Source organism: Ostrea edulis, chromosome 3, assembly GCF_947568905.1.
Source record: "Ostrea edulis chromosome 3, xbOstEdul1.1, whole genome shotgun sequence".
Lineage (NCBI taxonomy): Eukaryota > Metazoa > Mollusca > Bivalvia > Ostreida > Ostreidae > Ostrea > Ostrea edulis.
Genome location: NC_079166.1, coordinates 86,644,179 through 86,657,040, shown reverse-complemented (window position 1 = coordinate 86,657,040; position 12,862 = coordinate 86,644,179). Strand labels below are relative to the sequence as shown.

General features: G+C 34.1%; 1 protein-coding gene across 2 annotated transcripts in view; it reads right to left on the bottom strand.

The window, feature by feature from the left end:
* Positions 1-12,862, bottom strand: part of LOC125674555 (uncharacterized) — an 80,687-nt gene that overhangs the window by 10,335 nt on the left and 57,490 nt on the right. Inside the window, exons 9-10 of one of the 2 annotated variants that reach the window (XM_056159306.1) lie at positions 5,644-5,661; positions 4,165-4,185 (exon numbers count right to left, since the gene is read on the bottom strand). The exons of the other annotated variant lie outside the window; for it this stretch is intronic. Coding sequence (XP_056015281.1) covers positions 4,165-4,185; positions 5,644-5,661 — 39 coding nt within the window. The remainder of the gene's footprint in view (positions 1-4,164; positions 4,186-5,643; positions 5,662-12,862) is intronic. 2 annotated transcript variants of the gene reach the window in all.

The window sequence follows — 12,862 nt, the reverse complement described above, 5'->3', positions numbered from 1 at the left end:
CTAATTCTAGTTTGAATTTTTTCAGTAATCTATATATAAACAATGGAGAAAATTCGAACCATGAATGTAGATTCATCTCAGATCTATGTTGTATCTTCTTACATTTTTTTAGGCTCCAGGAAGCTTTATTACGTGCGTGTTAACGGCATAATATTTCTATCCACGTTTTAAAAAATATCTTATGCACTGATTCATATTATATCAACCTACGTACCATAGGAACTGGTAATTTTGTATGTAATAGTAGGGGTCTATACCATACCACCTTCTAATATATATGCAAGGTGAAGATAACGAACAGTGATCAATCTAATAACTCCCACAAGCAAAACAAAATAGATACTTGGGCAAACAAGGATCCCTGGACACACCAGAGGTGGGATCAGGTGCCTAGGAGGAGTAGACATCCCCCTGTTGACCGGTCACACCCACCGTGAGCCCTATATCCTGATCAGGTAAACGGAGTTATCCGCAGTCAAAATCAGTGTGCCAAGAACGGCTTAACAATCGGTATGAAACACGTCAGACAGCATTTGACCCGATGCGAGGTTGTATTGACGAACTAGATCGTTATAACGACCATAGAATTTGCGAAATGTTGACTTCAATCGAGACTGTTGAAATCTCTGTACCATCAACTTGTTTGTCAGTAGCTTACCTCGATTTAAAAACTGACTATACCCAGAACAAGCTCTTGCATATGGAATCATTTGAGATATATAAACACCAAATGCAGGTGATAATGGAATATTGCTAATATTTATTAGGGGTTGATACAGTATAGAACCCTACTATTCTATTACGGACAAAATTACAGGTTCCTGAGATTATACATACTTGAACATAAAACATACCAGGGGCGTAACAAGGGTACTTTTGATGTGGATGCCCGAGTTGGCAGGGAATTTGGGCCGCTTTAAGGCTCCCATTGGTGGGGGCCCAGGGCGCAAAGCCCCCAGAAGCTGGAAAAGATCTGTCCAATATCGTTGTATGACGAACCCACTACAAACAATTTTATAACAAATATAATTGTCATAAATATTGCTCTTAGCTGCCTTTTGATATCCCCCCCTCTCTCTGTATCTCTCTGCCTCTCTCTATGTCTCTCTCTCTCTCTCTGTCTGTCTGTCTGTCTCTCTCTCTCTCTCTCTCTCTCTCTCTCTCTCTCTCTCTCTCTCTCTCTCTCTCTCTCTCTCGCAAAAAAAATGAGGACTTTTGTGTGTACATGTACAAATTAAGAATCAATGCGACCAGCTATTTTTTTTAGACGTGGACAAATTAGTGCTCTGTGGTAATGACTAATGACGCACATAGTTAAACACACACACACACACACACACACACACACACACACACACACACACACACACATATATATATATATATATATATATATATATATATAATTCAATAAAAAAGCAGGAAAATATACAGTTCCAAAATTAATACAAATTAATAATAATACATAAATTATAATAATAATAAATAAATTATAATAATAATAAATTATCAATTTGTATTCAACTGAGGATGGATGTTAAAATCCAGAAAGCGCTGGTGATTTAGATATATTTTGGAACTGTATATTTTCCTGCTTTTTTATTGAATTATTTTGACTGTGTGATATCAACTCTTTCTATTTGGATGATATATATATATATATATATATATATATATATATATATAAAGAGACAACATAGACCGATGACGCACGTAGTTCAGCTTCCTGAAACATAAAAAAAATATAAAAAGAGACAACATAGATGGGGGAGAAATAAATATTCATGGTTCGATTTTCTTCTATTATTTACACCCATGTGCATATAAAACATGAACGGGTGAGGAAGATATATGTACAGATATCTGAAGTATGGACATTACTACCAACACCCCCCCCCCCTTCTGATTTATGTGTGGATTCCTTGTCGATCCCATCCCTATTTCGATTTATATATAATCGTTTCACGCTTTTTGTAAGCTTTAGAGATTGGCCTTCTACCGGTATAATAGAATACAATTTGTTATACCAATAGAAGGCTAGGCCAATCTCTAAAGCTTACAAAAAGCGTGAAACGATTATATAAATCGAAATGTATATTTAGCTTAACTACGTGCTTATCATTGTTAAATAACTTTATAGCATATTATATAAATTGGGATCTGATAAATAAAAAATATACACGTTTCAGAGAAATTATCGCCGCAAAAAGAAAGAAAGATGGGAATGGGTGTTGGTAGTAGTGCCCCTACTTCAGGTGCCTGTATATATTTGGTCAAACACTAAAATGGGTGGTTTGTTCTCAGTTTGCCCCCCCCCCCTTTTTTTTAAATGGTCGGCCGGCTACGGGTCTGGTTAAGCACTCGATAATCAATACCGGTAATTACATTATATTTTTTTCCCCTTCATACACGTAGTTCACAAGTGCTCCAGTTCAGCACCCCCCCCCCCCCCCGAATAAGCTATATGGTATTTTGAGTTATTTTGGCCTGTTGGGGTAGGTAAGACATTGTGATATCCAACAGGGGTATTTTGAACAAAAATAATTAAATCAACTCAAGTAGACTCTTCGGGTGATGGTGATGGTGGCAGGGGGAGGGGGGGGGGGGGGGTGAACCCATGTGCCTGTACATGTGTCATTGTTAACTCAAACATGTACAGTTATCTTCATGTACAATGTAAAATAAATTATAAAAATATGATCATTCAAGCAGTAAAAATGGTATGTAGGTAAACCTATAGATTATAAATCTAAAATTAGAATTCATTGCTACGGATTAATTCTAATTCATATTACCTTCGATTCCATTTCAATTAAAGTGTACTATTTGAGGTGTATTCGACCTGGTCCCACCCCCCCCCCCCACCCCCCTCACCACCCCTCCCCGCTTTTTATGAACCCGACTTTCTGCATGCGTGTTTGCATATAACGACATGATTTATAATTTTTAAACGTAGATAGATTATTTTTCTGTCGTAATGACACATGTAGTTAAGCTTCCTGGACCCTAAAAAATGTAAATATAGATCGGAGAATATTTATTCATGGTTCGAATTTCCTCTATAGTTTATATAAAATTAGTTAAGTACTTGACCCACACACCCACAGCTACGGGCCTGCTAAGCATATATCATAACATTTATAGAATAAGATGTCTGTCATATTTTAAGTTTATATACATGTACTCTCTACCCTTTAATCTATTGTGACCTACATTTTGATTGGTAAATTTGGATTTTGAATTTCGAAATTCGAATCTCGTATTCTCAATTTCGAATCTCGTATTTTGAATTTCGAATCTCGAATGAGCCTTCTGGGCTTTCGTAATTAACAATGATAACTTTCATTCATATGTCGATTCAATATATCCCTGTGAGCTCGAAATAAAAGACACTATACAGTCGTCCTTTTCTGCTTCATATTTAGATATTCTATTGGAAGTCGACATTAACGGCAAAATGACAACTCAACTGTATGAAAAACGGGGTGATTTCAGCTTCCCCATCGTCAACTTCCCATAGTTATTAACCAATTTTCCATTATCATCTGTCTGCATATGGTGTTTATATAGCTCAACTGATTCAATACGCAATGGATTGATCTGCGTATAGTCAGTTTTTAAATCGAGGCAAGCTACTGACAAACAAGTTGATTATACAGGGGTTTCAACAGTCTCGATTGAAATCAGCTTTTTCGCAAATCTGTGGTCGTTATAACGATCTAGTTCGTCAATACAACCTATCGCTGGGTCAAATGCTGTCTGGCGTATTTCATCGATTGTTAGGCCGTTCTTTGCAAACTAATATTGGCTACGGATAACTCCGTTTACCTGATCAGGATGTAGGGCTCACGACGGGTGTGACCGGTCAACAGGGGATGCTTACTCATCCTAGGCACCTGATCCCACCTCTGGTGGGTCCAGGGGTCCGTGTTTTTCCAACTATCTAGTTTGTATTGCTTTAAGGAGTTATGAGATTAATCACTGTTCGTTATCTTCACCTTTCATAATCACGAAACCAGCTGTAAGTACTTGAGTTTTGAAGTGCCAATTCTATTCATACGCAAGAAAGAACTGATCTCGTGACCAACTTCATGTTAAGCTAAATTCAATGTCGATTTCATAATTTACAAAGGTAAATATATACATGTAACATTTAATACTTACGACTATCAATTGTCCGCGGAACTGAAAATATATAAAAGATACATAAATATTGGTGATATATATATATATATATATATATATATATATATATATATATATATATATATATTGCTATCATACGAAGTTAAATAATAATAGGATTCTTCGCAATAATCTGATCGGCGATAGATGCGATTATTGCATATGACGTCAGGGAATCAATTGACCCACTATCCTCATTAGCAGATATTTCGAAACCAGGAAGTCAATTTGAGTCGATTGAAATGTTTTAAAAAATAAACCTGAAATTTTGTTTTGAAAACTGGAAGATCATTAGTGTCTAAATAACTCAAGAACGTGGGACATGTCCTTTACGGTACAATATGTAAACCAATTATGGATGTTAAAGATTTTTCCATTAGCTACTCTTTCATCGTCTGTAAATTTAAATGTGTTAAAAACGTTGTTATGTTTCTTAGGCGTACGTTAAGTAATGATATGAATGGCCATATAAACAAATCATAATCATGTTCCTCAATATCATTTCACCATTTCTCCAATCCAAGAACAAGTAATATCTAGACTGGTTGTAATCTAAGGACACTCCGTTTTCAGACACAACCGTTCATGCCTTACAGATTTAGCAATGAAATTAAAACATATATATATATTTAACTTTGTGTACTGTTTATTCTATTTCTTTTAATATATATATATATATATATATATATATATATATATATATATATATATATATAATGCATTAAGATATTAACATCCTACATTGTTATTTGGGAAATGTTATGTGTTATCCATCGTCGGATACCCACGGCTGATTTCCTTTTCTTTTTAGCCCGTTGACATCCGACGTTGTGTATGAACTTGCTCAATACGTAGGTGAGGATAAAATGCAGATATACACATAGACGTGTCTTACTCCATAGGTATCTATATGTCCTTCCCATGTTCTTACATCGGAGTTGTGAATTTTAAATTTCAAGACGAGTTTACAATATAGAATAAAAAAACAACTAAAATGGTAGGTTTGAGCGGAGCATAGTCATTCTGTATGCTTTATCACTAATGTTTCCACACACATATAAAATTAAATAACAATGATCTTCCTCATGTTTCCACATGTATATCAAGGTAGATAACAAAATCACCAAACTATCTTGTTCCTAGTTATCTTTCTATTAACTTATACAAATAAGATGAATTTTAGTCTCCTGTTTTTACTATTACTGATTTGCTCTTTACTAGAATGTAACATGTGTCTTATTTTCAAGTGAAAAGCACTTTATGTGGCCTAGAAATCAGATGAAAACATGTAACTTTGTTCCTTCTCACGAAGAATATCAGCACCGTGTTGCTTGAAAACGTTTAGATTTTTTTTTCATTAACTATGACGTAATGTTACATAACATTGGTATTCATCAAATTTCAAACATAAAATAGAGCATTGTACACTGTTTTGGAATGGTTTTCCTTAATACTTACCAGATAAGTGTTCTTCGTCTGAAAATATATAGAATAAATATTTGTAATATTTAATAGTGATATATATTAGGCTTTCTTGGGACATTAAGTTTGACTACATATAACTCCGATTACATGATTAAGATATAGGGCTCACGGCGGGTCTGATCGTGAGACAGGGGATGCTTACTCCTCCTGATTCCTTCTCTGGTATACCCTAGAGTCCGTGTTTGCCCAACGTTCTGTTTTGTATTGCTTATGAGAGTTATGAGAATGGTCACTGTTTGTTATCTTCACCTTTCATATAAAATTTATACCCAAGTATGACGGGCAACCATAACTTTAATATCTTTAGACTTTTAAATTACAAACGTGTTGTCTGTCGTTTTTCTAGTCTATACCACCGTCGGATTCATGTCGATCATGTTTATTTTGAGATTATGTAGATTGAATACCAGCAGTTAAAGCATACTAGGTACACCAGTTATGAATATTAAAGACTTTCCCGTCAGCTAGATTTTCATTATCAGTGAACTCTAACGTGTACATCACGTGGTTAGGTTTCGTAGGCGTGCATTATGTAATGGTATGAATGATCATAGCAACACTAGATAATTAGTTTTCTTAATATAATTTCATCATTTATAAAATCCAAGAAGAAGTATTATCTAAACTATTTCCAGTAAAATAAAATCAGACGTCTCTAATAAATTAAGATATAAACATTCTGGATTGTAAATTCAAAGTTGATATATGTTAAGCATCGTCGGATATCCATGTGAGATCTCGTCTTCTTTTCATACCGTGGATATCCGATGATGTGTGTTAACTTGCCCAAACCATAAGGGAGAGTAAAATGTAGATATAATACAGATAAAATTATCTAACTCAAGGTTAGTTATATTTCCTTTTCATATTCTTAGATCGGGGTTGTGAATTTTAAATTCCAAAATCAGTTTGCAATATAGGATTAAAGAAAACATACTAAATTTACAGATTCTAGCGGAACAAACTCATTTTCTGTGCTTGATAAAACATAGGAAAAGATAGTTAAAACTTCTAGAACTTTACAATATATGTCTTACAAGTTTATCAATAAAATTAAAACAGACATATGTAATAATTTAATATATTTTAACATCCTACATCGTAATTTGGGAAATGATATGTGTTACCCATCGTAGGATACCCACGGCTGATCTCGTTTTCTATTCATGCCGTGGATATCCGACGATGCGTCTGAACTTGTTCAAAACATTAGTGAGAGTAAAATATAGTTATATACATACACTTTTCTTTCTCCAAAGGTAGCCATATTTCCGTCCCATGTTTTACACCGGGGTTGTGAATTTTAAATTCCAAAATCAGTTTACAATATAAGATTAAAGAAAAAAATACTAAAATTACAGATTTTAGCGGAACAAACTCATTTTCTGTTCTTGATAAAAGAAAAATAGGAAAATATAGGTAAAGCTTTCTAGATCTTTACAATGTGGTATCTTTGTTGCCTTTATTGTTAATCATCTCCAATCACAAACCATATTTTGATCGCATATTTCATCCTTAAAGACTAGCTTGTATTTAAAAATATTTCCTTCGATATTCACTTGGAAATGAAAAGTGAGAAGATAATAAGCAGTGACCAATCTCGTAACACCTATAAGCAATACGAAAATGAACAGTTAGTCCGACACGGACCCCTGGATATACCAGAGGTGGGATGAGGTGCCTAGGAGGAGTAAACATCCCCTGTAAATTCATACATGTAACATTAACATTTTTCAAATGATATATATATATATATATATATATATATATATATATATATATATAATATAATATATAGCACTGAACACCTTTTCTAAAAGCTTTTCTATGATACTTATCATGTCGACCTTGCAGACCTGCGAGAGCTGTAAATGTAGATAAAAGAAATAAAGGTTTATTAGAGATACATGAAGAGAGAGAGAGAGAGAGAGAGAGAGAGAGAGAGAGAGAGAGAGACAGACAGACAGAGAGAGACAGACAGACAGAGATAGAGTAACGACAAAATATCACAGTAGTGATACAATACACCAAATATTAGACAACACCCGGAAATCAGTTATAGATTTTGGTTAAACGTAGTTTTTATTTTAAACAGATATTTTGTATTAAGTGTTGTAATAAATATTTTCATAAATTAGCCCTCCTTTGTAAATCTGGATTGATATATTCTATAAAATGCAAATATGTTGAGATTTCCCTGACCACAGATAGCAAAATGCTCGGAACATGATCAATTTCTGATAATTGAATTGTGAATTTGCTGCCTATGGACGCGCTCATGGGCGTTCGTTTCGCCGGTTTGTCCGATGATTTCATAGCAGATAGGGCAGGTCATGGACTATATTACATTTTCAGATCCGCATGCCATGTTAGAATTGGGTGTTAATTTTTTTCGTCGCATTTAAGATTTTCTCTCTGCTTCCTTCCAGATGATTACATGTACCGCAATGTGATTCATCACATTTTTCACGGATTTGGAATTGCACACGGTAAAATTCCAATCAAATAAGGAACCTGTCTATTGTTGTTTTATTGGAGATTCGTTTATAAGGTTGTTCACATTTTGGGATTGTTCTAATATAGGAAAACATAGCCTAGCTGTTTAAAAAATATTGTGATTGCGTGGGTTATGGGTAATTGCAAAAGGGATATCGTTGTTTAAATCGTTATTTTCGTGACGGGGGTTTCTTAAGATAGATATTGGTGTTCCGTGCTTTGGTAATTCCGTCATTAATGTGATTTTCTGCATAAATTCTATTACAATGAAAAGTGAAGATAAAGGATTATTTTGAAAACTATCATTTAGAGCTAACAAATATTGGCTGAAAATGTAGCTCAAGAGACTAAACACCCCATGTCGCTACATACGTACACCATCGATTTATCAACAAACTTTGTGAAGTTAATCAGTCACTTATACGTAGATTATCATACCACAGATCCAGATCAACAAACAAACCACACACACAATGCTATTCCGATATTTCTAGATATTTTATACACTAGTTTATATCAACATAGTAGTAATACCTGTCCTGTTTAGTCTGAGATTATCTAGATTGACTAACAGCAGTTAAGGTGTAATATTTAAAGCAGTTATGATTATTAAAGACTTTCTCGTCAGCCTCCTTTCATCATAATTGAATACCAATGTGTACATCATGTGGTTAGGTTTCTTAAGCATACGTTACGGATGGTCACAATAACAATTTATAATCATGTCCTGAATATCATTTCACAATTTCTCAAATCCAAGAACAGGTAATATTTAGACTGGTTGTAAAGTAAGGAGACTCCAAAATAAGAACCAGCCGTTCATGTCTTACAAGTTTATCAATCAAATTAAAAATATATTTAGATTTTTGAACTACAAACTTGATGTTTGTCGTGTTTCTAGTTTATAGCACCATCGGATTCATATCAATCATGTTTATTCTGAGATTATCTGGATTGACTACCAACAGTTAAGGTATAATATGTAAAGCAGTTATGAATATTAAAGACTTTCCTGTCAGCTACATTTTCATTATCAGTGAACTCTAACGTGTACACCACGTGGTTAAGTTTCTTAGGCGTGCGTTAATTAATGATATGAATGATCAAAGCAACACTTGATACTTAGTTTTCTTAACATCATTTCATCATTTATATAAGAAGTGTTATCTAAACTAGTTCCAGTAAAATAAATTCAGACCTATCTATTAAATTAAGATATAAACATTTTAGATTGTAAATTCAGAGTTGATATATGTTAAGAATCGTCGGATATCCGCGGCAGATCTCGTTTTCTGTTTATACCAAGGATATCTGATGATGTATGTTAACTTGCTCAAAACATAAGTGAGAGTAAAATGTAGAAATAATACAGATAAGTGTATCTGACTCAAAAGTTAGATGTATTTCCTTTTCATGTTCTTACATCGGGGTTGTAGATTTTAAATTCCAAAATCAGTTTATAATATAGGATTAATATAGGATTGAAGAACAAATACTAAGGTTACAGATTGAAGTCAAACAAACTCATTTTCGGTACTTGATTAAAAAGATTGGAAAATATGGTTAAAAACTTCTAGAATTTTACAATGTAATATCTATCTTGCCTTTCTTCTTAATCACCTCCAACCATAAACTACAATTTTAATCATATACCTCATGCTTACAGATTATTCAGTTTGTATTCTAAAGTATTCCCTTTGATATTCACTTAGAAATGAAAGTTGACAAAATAACGAACAGTGATCAATCTCACAACTCCTATAAGCAATACTTAATGGACAGATGGGTAAACACGGACCTCTGGTATATGCAGGGGTCCGTGTTTGCGGAACTGTCCATTTCGTACTTGCCTAGAAGGAATAAGCATCCCATGTCAATCAGTCACATATGTGAAAGCACTAATACACCATATCACAAATTATCACTTTGTCACATTTATAAAATCCAAATCCAATACCGTTTTTTCTTTGAATTGTGTCTACTAACATTTTTTTTAAAATGTGATTTTGGAATCTAAATCACATTTTGTTGCGGAATCCCAACAAGCTGAATTGTAAATGCTAAAACTGGGCACAATTTCTAAAACTCTTCCACTTTCAGACAATGATTGAACTTCGTTGTTGTAGCACGTAGGAAGAGCATCCCTTGTGCATAATTAAAAATATGATATGAACCTGTGTATTGATACAAAATGATCCTAATATTCTTATGCTTAAGTGTAGAGTCGCGCTATAATGTTATCTTTTTTTCTATCAAAACATTGTTTACAGTCATCCCCAACGATGCAGTTTCAGTTTCAGTATCCCTAACGATAAATTGAAGATTGGACGTTTTGAGACCATGAACATTTGCTTCATGAAAGGCGAAGATAACGAACAGTGATTAATCTCATAACCCCTACAACCAATACAAAATAGATAGATTGGGCAAACAAGGACCCCTGAACACACCAGAAGTAAGCGTCCCCTGTCGGCCAGTCACACCCGCCGTGATCCCTATATCCCGATCAGGTAAACGGAGGTATCCGTAGTCAAAATCAGTTTGTCAACAATGGCCTAACAATCGGTATTAAACACGTCAGACAGCATTTAACCCATTGATTGGTTGAATTGACGAACTAAATTGTTAAACGACCATATAATTTGCGAAATGCTGACTTCAATCGAGACTGTGGAAACCCCTGTAGCATCAAATTGTTCGTCAGTAGCTTACCTCGATTTGAAAACTGACTATACTCAGAACAAGCCTTGTATATCGAATCAGTTGAGATATACAAAGACCATAATATGCTGGTGATGATAGAATATTGGTACATAAATATTGGAAGTTGACCGTGGAGGTGAAATCATCCCGTTTGTCATACAGTTGAGTTGTCAGTTTGCCATTAATGCCTACTCTCAATAAAATATCTAAGTATGAGACAGAAGATGAAGACTCTCTGGTGTCCTTTATTTCGAGCTCACAGGGATACATCAAATCGACATTTGAATAAAAGTTATTGTTGTTAATCGACAAAACGTCATCGATATATCCAAATGCCGAATTGAAGGCCGCAGCGAGAGATTGTTTCTTCTCACGTAGAAGTTTTTAAATAAATTCTGTTTCATATGAATATAGAAACAGGTCAACTAACAAAGGAGCACAATTCGTGCCCATGGTAATTCCAACAGACTATTGGAAGCCCTGATCACCAAACACCACAAAGGTATTGTCAATGAGGGACTCTAGCATATTTTTATTTCAACTTCAGAGTACTTGTGCATGGAATCAGAGTGATGTTTACCAAAGTAAGTTTTTGAATGACTGATCACTAGATATGAATATTTCCGTTTTCCGTTTTTATTGAATAAGCAACTGTCTATGATGTCAAAAAGTCTAGTCTTTAATTTATCGTGAGAAATGGTCGTATATAGTGTTGAAAAGTCATAGGTTTTAATGTTATTGATTTGGGGAAAATTCTGCGATTTCAAGTTAACTAAAAGTTCTTTCGAATTTTTTACAATCCATATTTGATCAACACCTCTTCTGGTATATGTAGTCACACATTAAGCTCAACTGATTCGATATGCAAGAGCTTGTTTTGCGTATAGTCAGTTTTTAAATAAAGGTAAGCTACTGACAAACAAGTTGACGATACAGGGGTTTCAACAGTCTCGATTGAAGTCAGCATTTCGCAAATACTATGATCGTTATAACGATTTAGTTCGTCAATACAACCTATCATTGCGTCAAATGTTGTCTGACGTGTTTCAAACTGATTGTTAAGCCGTTCTCGGCACACTGATTTTGACTGCAGATAACTCCATTTACCTGAAGAGAATATAGGGCTCACGGCGGGTGTGACCGGTCGACAGGGGTTGCTTACTCCTCCTAGGCATCTGATCCCACCTCTGGTGTGTCCAGGGGTCCGTGTTTGACTAACTATCTATTTTGCATTGCTTGTAGAAGTTATGAGATTGATCACTGTTCGTTATCTTCACCTTTCATTTTAATGTCTATTATCTTGAATATGAATTAAAACCAAGTAATAGCATGTGTGTAACGAGGATGTGGGTTATTTTGCATCAAGGTTTAAGTTCACCGCTCAATCAACAACTACAATTATTTTCATAAGGATCGCTTGAAAAAATCCACTACACTACATAACATATGCTCATATATTAGATATTTATGAGTGATAATTGATAGTCATAAGTATTTGGAACTTTTTTATTTAAATTGATATTTTGTAATAGCCTAGTCAATTTGAAAATAAACATTGAAGAAATTGCAACATAAGTAAATTCATATTTATATTGTAGAGCTTTTCAAAGTAAACATTATATGAAAACCTGAAATCTCAACTCACTGCACAGATATGAAAAAAAAAGTATTGATATTTTTTTTTAAAAACGGAATGTGACAACGATACTGTTGGGCTGGCGTACTATTTGTTTTGGTGAATCAGTATGACGTCATATGCATAATGGATATACTGCAATCTAATGTGTTCGTCTCTTCAATATGCTGATATTTTTTCTCATCATATTTCGGATTCTAATCAACATGAGGTAAGTACAATATCAATCATTTTAACTTTATTACTGTATAAATATAATGTCTTTCCACGATTAGATAATATGAGTAATAAAACAAGCAAATGTTGATATCTACTTGCCTTTTCGACCCCGTATCTATTATATAATTTGATAATATC